General features: G+C 40.8%; 1 protein-coding gene across 1 annotated transcript; it reads right to left on the bottom strand.

Annotated features, from left to right (window-relative positions):
* LOC139347661 (organic cation transporter protein) lies at positions 1-16,243 on the bottom strand. The gene is made up of 10 exons (XM_070987398.1): positions 15,349-16,243; positions 13,722-13,825; positions 13,427-13,581; positions 12,320-12,488; positions 11,757-11,880; positions 10,675-10,781; positions 7,542-7,753; positions 7,334-7,442; positions 1,226-1,438; positions 1-476 (listed from the first exon to the last, which is right to left on the bottom strand). The coding sequence occupies exons 1-10, from the start codon at positions 15,697-15,699 to the stop codon at positions 404-406; spliced, it is 1,617 nt and encodes a 538-aa protein (XP_070843499.1). The 5' UTR covers positions 15,700-16,243; the 3' UTR covers positions 1-403.
* Positions 16,244-17,938: the final 1,695 nt, after the last annotated feature.

Raw genomic sequence — 17,938 nt, 5'->3', positions numbered from 1 at the left:
TTAAGGACTGTTTTACCTCCATGTGGATAAGATTTTACTTTGAGCATTTTCAGCATACATATGGATGTTTCATTCTTAACATTACATTAACATTCAAAGTGAGTTACTTATTCCACCGACAAAAAATATGAGCAGCTAATATTTAACACACTGATACAAAAGTAAATACAGCGTATATATATATATATATATATAAAAAAAACTTGTACAAAAATAGTGAAAAAGAGTAAAAATACTTCAACTGTTGAATAAGTGTTCAGAATTCAGCTATCTTGCAAAGACCCATAAAAACAAAGTCAAATCTTGACTTCCACTGGAAGCAGAGACGTTTGCCTTTGGAAAAGTCCTGAAAAATACTGACTGCCTCGTGAAATGCAGCAGCTCACACTTGTGCTGTCGCTCATCAGTCTGTCCTCCTGCTGCAGACGACATCCACTTTCCTCAGAGGAGTCTCGATGACACGGCCGTCCTCCTCACTGACAGAGAAACAGATGGAAACATTTTATTCAAAACAGCTTTGAGCCTCAGGACAGCTACAGAACAGTTTAAAAGTTTGGATGAAAGACAGTTGAGTCGAGCAGGGAATCGTCAAATTCTACCTTTTTTTAGAATGAAAACAAATCCGCCTCAACTCCAATGCTAATCAACCTGTTTAATGAGGTTTTTTCATTGCCGAGTCAATGACCCTTAGGAAATGTGTGAGCCCCTATAACTAAACAATTGAGTTCCCCGAACCAAACAACAAAATGATTTGTATCTAAATCATAGAATACAGCATTTAAAATTCATTCAGTAAGTAATTAAAAAGTAATCCAATTAGTCCATGTCTCAACTCATAAACAGAATATTGGAATATATAAAAATAAACTTGTGGTGATTGCACTCAGTTTGCTTGTCACCAGTTCATTATGCATGAATCAATAAAATCACCCAGTTTTTGGTGGAATAAGAATATATCATATGGATAATTAAAGGGTCAGTTCACCAACATGACTAAGAAATGGTTTTTCTCTCTGTCCTCTCGTGGTATCTCTCCATGCAGTTAGTTTTAGTCATATTTGCCGAGGTTTCCCAGCTTCAGTCATTCAGGTTGTTGTCTCAACCTCCATAGAACAGAGATTAATCAAAATTAATTTGAAGCAAAAAAGGCAAGGCGGCCAAGAGGGGGCCAAGAATTAGGTTGAACTGACCCTTTAACAACAATGGTCTGAAATAGGTGTGAAACCTGTGGTTGGATCCCTCCACGTCTTCGATGGTGTCAGGCAGCGGCTTGCTGGCTGTCTCAGGTAGCAGCAGGGTGAGGGCAGAGCCCAGCAGAGGGCACAGGCCACACAGAGCCATGGGGATATGTGGACTGATGCCCCTCAGGAGGTACATCATGGGAGCCAGGACCCCTCCAATCCGAGCGCACATGGAGCCTATACCGATCCCATTTTGTCTGTGAGTGACAGCGAAGTGACAAGACAGAGAGTCAGGACCTCTCTCCTGTTTCAATGTTCATGTATCTAGCAGCTGAGAGTACATCCAGCTTTTGATTGGGGGAGCTTAGGGATTGATTGTCACTGGTAGAGCTTGAACAAAACAGGACTTTAGAGGATCAATACTCATTAGCTAGGTTTCCATTCACAAGACTGCAAATTTTAATGTAATCTCAAGAAAACCAGCAAAAGAAAAAACAAATTAAACCTTGTTTCCATCCACTACTGTTATGTTTATTGGGAGCTACTTCATCAAGATAAGCAGTAGTAGTAGTAGTAGGAGCCAGTTCTCCAGTCAGGAAACCATCGTACCAATGCACAAGAAGAGGGCACAATAGGATAACAATTAAAAACGTGCCAGTTGAACCTCAAACAGTGAAAAAATAAGTGTAGAAAATGTGATGGAAATATGACATTTCTGTTTGTCTCGTGTATTAATATGAGGAAGATGAAATCAGATCTGTGTGGAGCCATGAGGATCTAATCTGTGGGAACGACTTCTCTCTGAGCACAAACGTGATCAGTCATAGGAGTAAAATGTTCACTATGTCAGATCTTATCCAAAAAATCTGTTTCCATCTCCATTACATTCAATAAGTCCTTTATGAAAAAGGCAGAAAACCACCACAAATGAGCCTGAAAACATTTTTGTTTTGGAATTTTGCTGTTTCCATCAACTTTTTCTAATGTGATACCTCAAACTGTGAATAAAAATACACTGATGGAAACAAAGCTGATGTTAGAGAATGTTGTTTCAGCCAATATTATCTTTTAAACATTTACACAAACTGTATGCAAATAAACTGTCACTTGCTGGATAAGTTGATAGACAGAAAATTAGCTCTTTTTTTGAGCAGTAATATTTGACATGCTTTCCACTTGTACATTCAAAGCTTGTTTCCATGAACCTTACAGTTGTAGAAGTGGCACTGAAGTCATTAGGAAATTAAATGAAGTTGGTAAATAAGTAATATCTAAATAATGTAAGCAGACAGAGTAAGGAACTCTCTGAATACAATTATGGAAATCACATAATAACAATAAAAAAACAAAACAATACTGAGTTCTCGAGGTTCTCTTCCCACAGCCCATCTGGAATTGATTTGCCAAATTCTTGCCTTCCCACTTGGCCTTATATATTTCAGAGGAGGGCCGACTAAAGTAATAATAATAATAATAATAATAATAATAATAATAATAATAATAATAATAATAATAATAATAATAATAAAGTATTGTACATGTCCCTGATAATAACTGTTATCTGTTGTTGATTGTGTTTCAGTTGCAAAACCTTTCAAATGTTTCCATATGTAATTTCCTATTTGTAGACAGTGACAGAAATTCTTCCTCTCCAATGGATATTCATTTCATATCCATCTAAAAGAAACAAAAACACCTTCTACATGGACATCTCTGATACTAGTAATGCCTATCACTGCATGTAGTAAAGAGTCCATCCAGGTTAAAGGGAGCAAAGGAAGGATTCTTTGCTAAAGGCTGCAGTAGAGAGATGAGTTTAAGACTGAATTTAGACTTGATTTGTTTCCATGTATGAATCCAGTTATGTATCATAGGCTTGTTATTATATAAAAGCTTGTTAGTCTTAGTGAGGAATAGTAGAATTGCACCTATGGAGTACAGGTAGCAGTCCTCACGATCCATTTTCAGCCAGTTAGGTGATAGTCCTGAGGTATCAAGCCCAAAGGTGACAGCCTTAATCGCAGAAGCCCAGTCTGGGAGGACCAATCCTTCCTCGAGCAGCTTCAGGCCTGCAGAGATGTTTTTTGCTCATTCTGTGGACTTTGTGTCCCAACTGGAAGAGCTTCATTAAAGAGTCAAGTCTAAGTCTAATTAAAGAGTATTAAAAAAAAAAGAAAAAAAAAAAATGTAGGAATGTTCTGAAATAAGCAGAATTTTGGGGGGACAAAATCATCTTAATTAAATTTATCTTTAATCTTCCCCATTAAGGAGACTAGGAGATCTTCCCAGAATAATAATCTGCTCCATAATCTTCATATTAGGGTGAAAGTTTGCTTGGTAGAGAGAGGAAAATTGCTTTGTGACTTCAGTCCCTAAATAGTCAGTTTTTCTGTGATGTTAAATGGAAAACTATAAGTTATTCATGTGGACTGGCATCAGAATGCTCTTGGTCCAGTTAATCCACTAACCTGAGAAGGTTCCAAATAGGTTCATTGTTCCTACAAGTCTAATGTAGTATTTTCATTTTCTATTATTAATTAAGTATTTATTATACAGCCTCTAAAGAAGGCTCTGAATGCTTCCCAGAGGATGGAGGGAGAGGACTCATGGGTTTCATTCATTTCAAAGCACAGGGAGATCTGGACTTTTAGTCATTATGTCTCCACCAGTTATCAAGTTTGTCTGGGAGATGTCTATACCAAAGCAAAGACTTTTTGAAAAAATCTAGGATTATCTGTATTGGAGGCATATATGTTTACTAAAGAGAGGGAGATATTGTGGATTTTTCAAATTTTTCAAATGGGACTCTTGTAGGAACATAGCGTCTGTGGTCAGTGCCTTTAAATAAATGGGCCAGAACCTTCCCTATCGTAACTGGATTGTTTACTCCAGGTACATTCCAACTAGAAAAGTACACAACAATTCCTGACCTGAATACAGTAGTGTCTTTGATGTCACTAGTATCAGTCTGTATTATCTCTGTGAGCCAATATGCTTTCTACTCTTTCTTGGATTACTTAAAACAACATCGGGAGATCCCTTCAGCCATGGTTCCATTGTTTACACATGGGAACAGCTGATTGCACCAGGCAACAGGAAGGTACTCCCAGTGGAAAGACTGGAGATCCCCACAGAAAAAAGGAGAAAGAGGAGGGGATATAGAGCTGGGGTGAAGTGGAGTGAGATGAAAAGATGGTATAAACCATCCATACAGTCTGTTATTATGAAGAGTTTCAGATCTCTCCCTGATAAGATGCACAAGCTAATGGAGCTAACTAACAGTGTACATCCCCCCGCAGCAGCAGCAGCATGCAAGCTCCTAAACAATGTGGTTTCACAGCTGCAAACATCGCACCCCCAGTCCTCCACTCTCCCAACCTTCACCAAGTATGTTAATTGCCACACCAGAGACAACAGAACACTGGACTGACTGGATGCTTTCAGTCCCCCCCTCCTCCCCCCGCTGAGACTGTTCTGATCATAACCTGCTTCATCTGCTCCCTGCACACATACCTTTGGTGAATAAACAACCACCAACCATCAAGAATGTAAGAAGATGGTCAGAGGAGTCCAGTATGGCACTCAGGGACTGCTTTGACACCAGTGACTGGGAAGTGCTGTGCAGTCAGACAGTTTAACAATGTGCATCACAGACTACTTCAGCTTCTGTGTGGAAAACACTGTGCCTACCAGGAAGGTATGGTGTTTCTCAAATAACAAATCCTGGGCGTCCCCAGAACTGAACTTATATCTCATACTACAAAAATGAGCTGGGGAGGGTGCAGAGAGAGCTGAAAAGGGAGATAAAGAGAGGCAATGATAGTTACAGGAGGAAGCTGGAGGGGCACCTTAAGGGGAACAACACCAGAGAGGTTTGGAGAGGCTAAAAACCATCTCAGGCCACAGCAGTGACAGAGGAAGGGGCCCTGAATCTGGAGCTTGGGAATGGGCAAATAAACTGAATCTGTTTTTCAACAGATTTGATTCTACCCATGCTCCTCCTGGCACCCTCCAGAGCCCAGACGGCGTTACTACTCCACAGCCCCTCGCTCTCCCTCACAGCAGCCCTGTCACCAGCAGCACAGGGCTACAGGCCTGGGTGGCACCAGCTCCACACTGCTTAGGGACTGTGCAGATCAGCTGTGCCGGGTCATCCTGCACATCTTCAACATGAGTCTCAGTCTAGAGAGACTTCCAGCCTTGTCAAAAACTTCCTGTGTGGTTCCAGTCCCAAAGACTGTGCCACTTCAGCCACTTCAGGCCAGTAGCCTTAACTTCCCACCTGACGAAGACCTTGGAGAGGATCATACTGAACCACCTCCGTCACCTGGTGAGCAGTGAGCTGGACCCTACATTTATATATATATATATATATATATATATATATATATATATAGGTAAAGGAGGTTGTGAGAGATTTGGGCAGGAATGCGCCATGGATTACACCGTATTACACTGGAGAGCATACAGAATTTGGACATTGAGATTGTGAACCAGTACAAATACCTAGGTGTTCACCTCAACCACCAAATGGACTGGACAGGAAAGTCCTCTCCACCTGCTAAAAAGATTGAGGTCCTTTGGAGCTCTGAGAGGGACAGAAAAACACTGAACAAACTGGTCAGGAGAGCTGGCTCTGTCCTGGACTGCCCTTGGACACCATGGCGGAGATGGGTGAGAGGAGCCGAGCTGACATCAATCACAAACAACTCATCACACCCCCTGCATTAGACCGTTGGGGGCTTAAGCAGCTCCTTCGGTAACAGGCTGCTGGATCCATTGTGTAAGATACAGTGCTATCTCAGGTCCGCCATTCCAACAGCCGTCAGACTGTCAAGCATCCTTTAATGTAGCACTGTGTTGACGTTATGTCCCATTCCAACATCACAAACCTAATGTTTTTGCACTACTGTTATTTATGCTAATATATGCTCACATCCATTACAACTTGTGCAATGTTTTCTGTGTTGCATATTTTTCTACTGTGCAACGGTACAAACACTATTTATTATCCATATTTGACTCATGCAGTTCATTGTTCTTTTTTATACAATAGCATTTTCTCAAGTGCAATTCAACATATGGTATTGATAGATTTTCATAAAAAATGCAAGTTTTTTTAGAATCTGTACATAATGTACTGAAACATAGTTGTTTTTTTTATTTTTTATCTGTATCCTTTTTATTTTGATCCTCTCATGCCACTGCTTTTGCCTATCTTTTAATACTTTGCTGGCTGTAACAACTTCATTTCCCCAGCATGGGATCAGCAAAGTTTGATCTTATCAATATTACCTCGTTCTCGCTTCTCAGTTATGAGGCTGTGCTACTTTCTTTCTCTCAGGTGGTACAGTAGCAAGCTGAACGTCTTTGTGTTCTGGACTGTTTGTTGGACAAATGAAGATGTCACCTTGGACTTGTGAGGGTTAATTTTTCTCCATTTTCTCGCATTTTACAGTCTGAAGCAATTGGGCAATTGAATGAGAAAATAATAGAGATTAAAATAAATGAAAGCCCTACAAATAATAGTGACACATAATAACAGTCTAATCCAACAGTCCTGCAATGACATCCTCGCTTCATGAAGGTTCTAATGTTCAGTTTGTGTTGAAGCTGTTTTTGAGAGATGCTGATTTAACTGCATGATACTTTTGGAGGATGTCGTTTGTTGTGGTGTTAAAAAGTACCACATTAGACAAAGAGGTGCTTCTGTTATTTCTACTGATATAAACAGGGTGGACAAAATAATAGACTACCTGTACCACTACCTTGTACATACAGTACACACAACCTCATCAGCTTCACTGATTTTTGTAAATATCTGCTTATTCTGAACTTGATGCAGCAACACGTTTCAAACAAATTAGGACAGGAGCAACTAAAGACTGGGAAAGTTATGGAACGCTCCAAGAACACCTGTTTGGAACATCCCATACATAATCTTTACAGCATCTTTGAGTTACAGTGCTCAAAGCTGCTGTAAGTCTTCGGAAAACAATCGTCAACAATCAACAAACAGTGTGTCATTGATATTACAAATATCTGCAGTCACTGTACGATGAAGCACTCTGGTGGGCATTGTCATGTAATGGTAAGGGCATCAAATGTAGCTCAGGAAACTTGCTGGAAGACATTTGGAGGGAAACACTCACCTGATAACAGTGGGGAACACCTCTGCTGAGTAGACGTAAATAATGGAAAGAGAGGCTGTGATCCCGAACTTCCCAATTATGGCCAGCACAGTTTTAACGACAGACAGGTCTAGAGGAGAGGTCAAAGAGAAGTAAGAGAAAAGCTTCTGACAGACTGGTAAAAGAAAAAAACAAACAAACAAAAAAAAACCATGGAGACGGTCCATACGGCTGGGGATGAAGGTGGTGAGCAGGCAGGCTGTGCCACCCACAGCCAGGAAAGCCAGCTGGGAGATCTTGCGGGAGCGGTTGAGGGTGAACAGGGTGATGGTGCGTGCAGGCATCTCCACCAGGCCAAAGATCATCTGGGTCAGATAGATGTTCATTCCAAAGTCAGAAATGTTGAGAGACAGGCCGTAGTACACGAGCACATTGGCAAACCTGAGACAGATGGAAGAAAGAAGAAGAAGAGCATCACTTTAACATCCTTCACAAAGCTGTGCCACCTCTTTGTTAGCTTCATCATATCCTCCTGAGAACCAAGGAAAAATGTATCTTTCAATTGATTTTTTTTTTTTGTGATTTCCTGCCTCTTTGGAGCTAAAACAACTCACAATTTAAACTTTTGTAAAAATATTTTAACTTTAGATTTGACAGCATGTTCACTGTAGTGGACTAACAGAACGATTTTACCATAACGCAACAAAATCATAATAGGCTGACAAGAAAACACGAATGTCAATCCATTTTTTTAATGAACCTGAACATTTGGCCCGTATCTTTTGTTGAACTACAAAACTGACATTATTAAACATTCATAACATTACTATTATTTTTCCTAACAAAAACTTTAACTGAACTCTGACTCCAATTTTATGATTCCTGACATGTTCATAAACAAGAAAATATATGATTACCATAGTTAAAAAACATATATCATTGGAAAGGACAGGATGTCCTCTACTGAGCACACCAGGGCTTAGTTGGGTAGCTCAAATGAGTCAAACGATATAGACCAAAACCAAATGTCCACTACAGAGGACACAAATGAATAGGCTGGGTCTCGGGAGCATATGACCGACGCACACTCCCTGTGTTCAGCAGACAGATGAGACAAACATCCTCATGTCTCAGAAGTTACCATAGGTGAATTAATTATTTGATTTATCATCTTTCAAATGATTCTGACAAAGCACACAAACATTAAGGAAATATTTACAAGACTGAAACAACTGCGTTACCGTCTGCCACGCTATCATTCTTCATACCACCACCAGATGGCGCCACACTGAAGAAAGTTCAAATCCGACACATATTGGCTTAAAGAACCTTCCAGACCCAATCTGTTTAGTATTCTGCAGTTTACATTATTCACCAGCTGTGCTTCTTATTAACTCTGTTCTTATCTTTTCATGGTGTGGAACATGTTGTAATATAATACACAAATAACCTGTTTTTCAGGTCAGATCAGATGAGTGAACTGTGGTACAGTTATATGAGATACCGTCTTTGGAGTCACTGCCTTGCTCGCCTACGGCAAAGAACAGCTCTGCAATAGCAACTGCACTGCTACAAGTCAGATATCAAGTATATGACCACTCTTGAAAGTAACTCGCATCTGATTTGAAAAGATTTCATATTACAATTGAATCCCTCCAGCTATTCTTATTCTTCTTATTGCTATTATCTGCACTGGGACCTGGATACCTCATTTCATTCCTTTTCATGTATAACATGTTTGGGAAGAAAATAAAAATATCCTTATCCTTAAGATACTGCGAAATCATAGGTCTTTGTTTGCTATTCTGTTGTAATAGCACTGACAAAATGTAAAACACTTAGGCCATGCCATTTCCTCTCATACCACATCAACTATTTTAGTGTTTAACGTTTAAGAGAGATCCTGTCATGGTGTTTAAAAGAGGGCCATGTGTGACTGTGCCTGCCCTCAACCCTTAGTTAAATGGCAGTGTGACAGGAGGAGAGGAACCACCATTTGAAAAGACTGAGTTTATTGCTCATTTTTGTTTTTTAGCTCCAGGAAATCACAGTTTCTGTCAATTACAGTTCTTTTACACTCTCACACCCCCCATTCCTAGAATGCATTCAAAAGGCACAGCCAATACCATTTGACTGACTCATAACGGCAAGAATGTGAGAGGGGCTTCAGTGACAGTCTCTGCTGGGATATTGAAGTTTCTGAAGAGCAGACAGAGCGGGCCTGGCGCTCGCTGCACACTTTGAAAACCTTTCAACTAATTTGCTTGAAAAAGTCACCTGGAAACAAATCTGGTAGCTTGTTCAAAACCTTCCCTTCAACATGTTCAAAGCTGGCAGCACGGCTCTGTGGATCTGCAGCGCTCTGAGCTCACCGCATCTGCAGCCCTCTGGTCTGGATTCAGGCTAGTTAACATGAACGAGCATGTGCATTCCAGTGACAATCTGCCACTAATCCCTGTCGTTAGTCCCAGGAACTCTGTTTTTTGGTTCAACAATTCAATCTAACTTTTCCACTTAATGACTCTATTTTGTCACTTGTTTGCCTTCTTCGTTAAAATTTTAATCCTCAGTGAGGGAAGACTCTAATCTCCTCACAGAGAAAAATGAACATGCAGTGGACTGTGACAAATCAGTAAATAAGTAAGAATATCAGCAGTAATAATCCTGTGTGGTTCCCTCTTTAGTCAGCTGGGAGAAATAAACTACTCTGCTTTAAAATGTATATTCTGGTTGCCTGTAGACATGCTAGTGCAAATACAATGCAGCATGTGCTTGGTTGGGTAACGTTACACAGCCTTTTGTATCACTTTATGATTCTCGTGTCTATAAAATATTCTGCCTGAATTCTTTCTGAATGCGGTGTACAGTATTTTTTCAGTCATAAAAGTATTTGGCATTGAGGATGAAAGGAGGTTTGTAGCATAAAGTGTAATTAATGACTGCTGCAGTACGCCCATTCTTTCCTGCCCTCATTTTTCTCTTTTAATGATTGTCCTCTTTTCAGTTTGGTTGTTTTGAGCCAATCTGACTGCTTTTGTCCTCTTTATGTGGATACGTGAGCTGGGATGGCTGTTACACAGTTTTCTTTTTGGTGTGCTTTCAAGAACTTCTGCTGTTTGGGTGTGTCATCGTAAAACACTTAAAAAAAAATAAAAGTAATGTCACAAATAAACTCTGACCGCAGCACTACAGTGTCATTCAAGGTCAGAAATGTTTTTCCACCCTCAGTATTGTCTTATGGACACATACAGCGTTTGTGAAAAGCACTGGCTAGCAGCATGGACATAAGGCAGAGACAAGGATTCATATTCAAAGTCTTGAAACTGACATACAGGGAAGGGTAATGATCTGCTCATACTCACCAGAGATAAAAGACAATCAAAGACTGCTTCCTCATTTTTGGGGTTCGAACAAGGTCTATGAATGAGTGTTTTTTCTTCCCCTCTGTTTTCTTTTCAATTTTATAGACCTGGTGAAACAGTGAGAAGGAAAGTTTGGAGTAAGTGCTCTAAAGTCACAAAACACAGCACTGTTTGAATAGTTTGCATGTTTAAATGATAATGACTGATGGAGATATTTATGCAAAGTAATAATGGTCGCCTCAGAGTGAGCCAGAGCCGGTTGTTGCTGGAGACCTCCAATAAACCAGCAGCAGATGATCGCAGTGTTCTTGAGGGCAAGTCGTAACCAGGGGATGTAACTTGGTCCTTTCTATGTAATGAGGAGGACCTTCAAATCATTTCTGAATGTTACAGGAAGCCAGTGCAGAGCAGCTAAAACTAGACTAATGTGCTCTGTCCTCATGGTTCTGGTTAGTGGCTGAGCTGCAGAGTTTTGAATAGCCTGAAATCTCTCAGTGTTTAATTTTTTTCGAGGCCAGTAAACAGTGTTACAGTAATCGAGTCGACTTGAAATAAATACATCAATCAGTTTTTCAGTATCTTTTTGATTCATAAACGGTCATACTTTCACTAAGGTGAAAAAATGAAGTTTTTGTCACCTTGTGAATGTGGGACTTGACCTGAATCCAGGATAACACCAAGACTTGTAACCTCAGATTTAATCCAGAGACTTAATGTCCCAAAAATATTAAATGCCATTTGAGTTTTGTCCTCATTTAACTTCAATAAATTATTGCTTATCCACGTATTTATTGCCAAGAGACAGTCTGTAATGGAGCCTATAGCTGCAGCATCAGATTCAGCACAGCACAGATGTACAGTTGTGCTTCATCTGCATCACTAGGTAACGAGAAACAATGGCCATAAAAGAGATGCTGCTTTTGTTGACCTCTTTTTGAAATCAAGGACCGTTACCACAGTAAACTGAGGTCGGTGAGGCTTAGCATAAGTTCAGTTTTACAACATCAGATTTGGCTGGGATGGGTATTTGTTATTTCTGTTAACATTTCGAAAAGATGAGATAAATATGTAAATAAATAAACCTGGCACATCTCCAGATCTTTGGTGATGGGCTTCCCGTTCATCTGCGCTGCTTTCTGGATCAGTTCCCATGCCTCCTCTTTCCTGTCATTGGTCATCAACCAGCGAGCTGACTTTGGCAACACCCTAAAAATGCAAAGACAAATCAGGTGACCTACTTACAAATGTGTGTAGTTGACCCATTGTGTTGCAGGGGGACACTCTGATAGACATTTCACACTGCAGACTAATTGTAATAAGCAAGATCTATGGTAAGAGACAGAAGAGAGATGCTCCTCAAAGTAGGTCAGAGCATTTCCTTGTACCGCTACACTTAAAGAAGAAGAGGGATTTGGCACCAATCATGCATGGCATTGAGCATTCGTTACACATTTTGGTTTGAATCATAGGGGATGAAAGGAAATTTCCTTTAGCACAGACCCTCACAAACACAAGCACAACGCAACCTAGACAGTGTGTTGCTGATTTTCTAAAGATAATATGAATGTTGTTTTTTTGGAACCTTAAGAAACTGGGAGGACAGTACACACTGCTTCAAATGTGGGTCACCCTGCTGCCCACTCACCAGATGTAGAAGATGAAGAGGAAACCAGGTGCTGAGATGGCCAGCTGCAGTTTACGCCAGTCTCTTATGAGGTACGCCACTCCAGCCAGCAGAATGTAGCCAAAGCCAAAGAAGTAGTCAGTGATTATACCAGCCAACATCCGCTCCTTCGATCCCGTCCATTCTGTGCCTGTATGAGACACAAGCAGGACAGGGACACATGAATCATATCTTTAGGGGCAAAAGAGTGTTGCAGTATTTAACATTTTAACTGATTTTAACTGATGGAAGACTGCCTTTATTTTCACACTGAGAAAAGGAAAAACAGCTTGAAGCTTGAAAAGAGCCAGCTCAGAAGTTTTTTTTTCCTTCTTATCCCAATTGATTTTATCCATGCAGACAGTTTTAGTTTATTTTGCTGAAAATTTGCAATATCCACTGCTGAGACGTGTGCCCCTGCCTCTTTTCATTGAAACTGCACATCTGTAAACAGTCTTCATTAGCCAAACAGTTGCTAATGAAGACTGTTCTGAGCGAAGTCTGTGAATTATCTTGAGTACCTGCGACATTCTTTTTGAAAAGGCACGTTGCTATTGAGTTTTTCCAATGCAATTTTGTAATGATGCAAGCAACAGAAAAGTACTTCCATTTACCTCCATTGTGCTGGAGTGGCAGCATACTTCATATTTCAAAACCATGGTAAACCAAATCAAACCAATCTGCCTGTCTAGATACCTCACTGCTTATTTTGTAATTTTAGCACACTTTAAATCAATATAAACTTTTGATTTAAAAATTGGGCAGACCCTACCAAAGCATAAGACACATATCACATTGATTGAGTTTATTAATCGTGGAAGCCTCAAGCGTAATAACATATAATATGATTCACCGTGCATCTCTACAACGTCACTGAGAGTTTGCAAATAAAACACCTTCTTTAGCACCTTATTTGGATTTGTGTTCGAGATGTTTTCCTGTTGTTTTTTCATCAGCACAATTTTATATTTACATATACATTTTGTGCACCCTTCATTGTATTTTGTTTTATCACTGAACTACACTAAATCTAATGTCAACACAGGGAGAAAAATCACTGTTACTTTAAACTTTCTATAAGACACTGACCGAGGACAAATGCATTCATGATGACACCAGAGATGGATGTTCCAACCATAAAGCGAAGGGCGGTGTAGATGTAGAAATTAGGGGCGAAGGCAGCACCGACCCCAAAGACTGTTTGGATTGTCAGGCCGACGAGGATGATGATCCTCCGACCGTACCTGGACAAGACATTTCCGAACTTGGTCATACATGTAAACAAAACTTACAAATGGCATTGATGGACAGTTCTGAGACAGCGCAGACAGACGTTCCGTCATCTATTCAGTAACTCTGAAGATGGACATATTATCAAACTTACTTATCAGCTAAGCTCCCAAACACAACAGCTCCAACGAGGAGGCCAAACATGTAGATGGCAGAGCCTACGGTGTTCAGGTTAGCATTGTCACAAACCAGGTCCCACTGCAAGAAGCACAGAAAAACATCTCAATTAAAGTGTGATTTGTAAAAAGTGGGTCAAGCATGGTTGGATCTCACAACTATGATCTAGACCATGATGAATTTTGGTCTGTATATTCATGTAGAGGGTGACTCCTATTAACTTCCTGACCCTCTGACCTAGTGCCATGTATGGTTCAAGTTCTCTTTGACAAACACTTTGGGCCATGACAAAGCATCGCAAAAACTAGTGGCTGGATTTCCATCAAAGGATCAGTGGACATGAATCAATCCGATTTGGGTTCTCCCTGAGCTTTGCACTTGCACTACCACTCAGTCATAATTCTAACTCCATTCTCCAGTAAAAAGGGCAGATTCCTGACCACCATTTCTATTCTGGACACTCCATAAGCACCACCTTCATGCAAGATACCTCTTGATTTTGATTTAAATGACCACAAGGCCTTCCCTTTTGCACCGACCTTGAAGAAATGTTGAATTTGAAGCCTCACTCATTGTAGTTCTAGAAATCAAGAAATCATCACTTTGTTCTATTCAGCACTTGATTGATCAACACTGTATAGCCTTTTAGGACCTCTCCCGAGCCTCTGGAGTTTTAGTCTTGTTTTTAAGGGCCAGTGTGTGGGATTTAGAGGCATCTAGTAGTGAGGTTGCAGATTGCGACCAACTGAATAGCCTTCAACTCCCCCTCCTTTACCATGAGTGTAGGAGAACCCATGATGGCCTCGGAAACTTATATAGAGGTGCTCTCTAGAGCCAGTTTCTGGTCTGTAAGTTCCGGCTACTGTAGAAACATGGTGGTGCAACATGGTGGACTCCGTGGAAGAGAACCCACTCCCTCTGTAGATACAAAATGAAAAGCTCTTTCTCGGATCACAAAAACACAGGAACTTTGACATCCAGGAGATTATAAACTAATAAAAACATACTTATGAATATTATTCTATTTCTAGCTACAGATCCCTTGTCCTTCATGGCACATCATGGCTAAATTTCAACCACAGCCTTTGTTTTTGACCTGCTTTGTTTGAGATCCATTTCTAGTATGTACATATATTATTCACAGCTGGAACCAGGCGGCTTCCCATCAAGGTTAACAGTGGAGGACTGGCAAACTTCCAAAGACTTCTAAATCCACTTAAGGTCTTCTGTTTGCTGTCCAGTGAATGTGGTAGCTGCAGCATCCGTCATATTGCCACATGTGACACCGCTTTGTCCAATCGCTTCATTTTGGTCATGTAACTGCTCTTGCTGCCCAACCCTCATGCTTATGTGTTGCAAAACCTGGCAGAGTGTGTGTAGAGGCCTAGACGATGCGTGCATTGAAGGAGTCCACCGCTTAACCGTCATGCTAGCGTTGTCTCAGATATCACCAGAGCACACAGTAAAAAAACTGGTAAGCCCTTCCACATTCCTTAGCTGCTAGGAGTCCTCGTTTTAAATACATCAGGTCAAAACGTAGACATTCAGTAGATTCAAATCCTGAATTGAAAGTCTGTCAGAGAGGCTGTTGGTTTTTCACTCACCTCGGTTACTATGGTGCTTTGGAAGGTCTCTGTGCTGTACTCCCAGCCCCCCTGGCAGCTCCCAGTAGGGTGTCCATCATTAAGAGCTACAGTACCGCTGTGGTTCAAGGGGGTGGTGCAGGACAGTAGGTCATCAGTGGTGGACAGAAGGCTGAGGTTGAAATTCAGAGAGGTCACAGAGCCTGCTGAGGGCCACGTGGAGCGGCATAAATGTGGAGGAACAGCCCCAGTGAAGACAGAGACCAGCATGTGAAATGCCAGAAAGATCTGAGGTACACAGATCCATACATACAAGATCTTCTGGAACTTCCCAAAGCCCCCGATAAGACAGAGAATTTCATCAAAGTTCATTTCTCCGGCTCTTTGTAGATGCACACTTAAAATGTGCCACTCTGTAACTGATCAGGTCTGATCTAGAAGGTCCAAAAGTGCTCCTAAAATGGAGCTGCCAAAGCAGATAAAGGCAGAGAGCCAAACGTCAGGTAAATGTCTGAGATTAACCACTGAAATTAATGTGTGCCAGGCTGATGATTAACAGGTAGAGAAAGTATCCTCATTCAGATGCAGTCACACCTGTGTGGTGCTCCAGTCTGAGAGCAACCTGTGGCTATCTGTAGTGGACTGTGGAGCTGTCTGAGGGTGATTTAACCTCAGTATGATGGGAGTGATCTAAAGCAGGGAGGGAGGTATTTGCCTTCTGTGGGAGGAGCTGCTGTGTGGTGATAGCTGAGCAGCTGCTTTTGTCTCTTTCCCCGCCTTCTCTCTCTCAAAAAAGTTTCATAACATGAAATCTATCTTAAGTAACCCATTCTGGCTTCACACCAAGCGTTTGTGGCGATCTCTTGGTTGAGACAAACATGCCACATTCACTGGAATTTTATGGAAATGGATTGCAGTAACAAAGCAGTGCAAAAACTCTTTTACATTAACATAAACTTGTAATGTTTACATGTTTTGAGAAAATGCAAACGGTATCATATGGTCTTTGTCAAAGTTGTTCAGTTGTTCTCAGCAGGACAATGGCTAAAAGGCATGAACATTCCAACTGCTATTCAGTAATTCATCTGACATGGGATGCCATGTGGGGGGAGTGAGTGTCTAAGATGGTGACACAAAAGAAGCAGATAAATGCAGCAGGGAGGGATTAAAGCTGCTCTAGATAATCACTCCCATCATTCCTAGCTCCCATTTCAGATCATCTCGCAGCTTCAGCCACTGTCACACAGTTTGAACACGTGAGTGATTCATTTTGTTTCGGGTTTACGACACACTACTATTTGGCTCAGCATGGACATCAAGATCAAAACCATTCACAAAAGTGGAACAGAGCTCCCGGGGTAATCTGAGACGACTGACGTTTGGCATTCTTTGATGAGGTGTGGGGCTCCACTGTTCAAGTCTCATACTGTGAAGAATCAACAACACATGAATCCTATTTAAGAGCTTATGTTCCCAAAGCCAAAAGGCTAGAGGAAAGAGTCCCAATTAAAATGAGAGTAAGAGTTATTTCGTGAATACAGTCATCTTGGTGCAGAGGCAAAACAGTACATACTGACACACATGGTAAAAACAAGACCTCACATTCAGTGCCAAGCAGGAAATACAGTAAAGAGTGAGTGCTGCACGTTGCAAAACAAATGTCCTCAAGGGACAGTCTGTATTGCATCATAGACCCTGACTGAAATACATTCAAACGGTCTTGTGGCACTTTTAAAGGTCAAGTCTGGCGACATTGCTTGAGGAGAAGACTTGCTGTTTTCATGGATTTCTGTCGAACAATATTGTCAGTGTTTTGCCTCATACCAGGGGCCAGGAATGATGGCTTGAAAACCACTTTACACACATCATACAAAGTATCCTAGACTGACTGCATCATTCAGTAATGAGGCCATCATCGGTGCCAGCTGTATTGTTATCCTTGACTTTACACATTGCAGCACCATCTTGTGGCTATATCAAATCACATTAACAATGAGATCTTCATGATCCAAGTTTCGCTTGGTTTGTAACAAAACACCTACAGTCTAGCCCTTCATTCAGTCCATACTGTATGGTGATCGCTGTCTTGCTCATGGCAATTCACTTTCTTAATGTCTTGAAAGCGTTGTCTAATGGCTGTGTTTCAGAAAATGTTCTGCAGGGGAAATTAGGTCATAATGGCACTTCTGTGTTCTGGAATCCAAATTTTCAGTTGTCAGTGTGTCGTCCCCTCATACACAGTATTATATTTAAACATTCTAATTTGAAAACAACCCCACTGCTGAAACAAGAAATATGTCCCTTTATCTTAAAGGTCTATCCTGAATGGGGACGCTTGAATTCTTTAGTGTGGGTTGTGTTATTGTAACTATTGCATATAAGGACAGTTCAGATTATCATGGACCTTTGGAGGACTTCTCTAATCTGAAGAGCCTATGTGTTTGGAACTTCTGCCTCTTAGATGCAAAAAAGAGGATGAACTCAAAATAGGCTGGTGTTTTCCAAATAGTCTAAGATTTAATTCTGCCTGTGAACACACATTAATAACTTCAGTTTGACTTCCTCACTGGTTGCATGAAAGATTCTCTAGATCTGTCTGTTGCCTTGTTTA

This window comes from Chaetodon trifascialis, chromosome 19 (assembly GCF_039877785.1).
Source record: "Chaetodon trifascialis isolate fChaTrf1 chromosome 19, fChaTrf1.hap1, whole genome shotgun sequence".
Lineage (NCBI taxonomy): Eukaryota > Metazoa > Chordata > Actinopteri > Chaetodontiformes > Chaetodontidae > Chaetodon > Chaetodon trifascialis.
The sequence above is the reverse complement of the archived record's forward strand: the minus strand, read 5'-3'. Positions and strand labels throughout refer to the sequence as shown.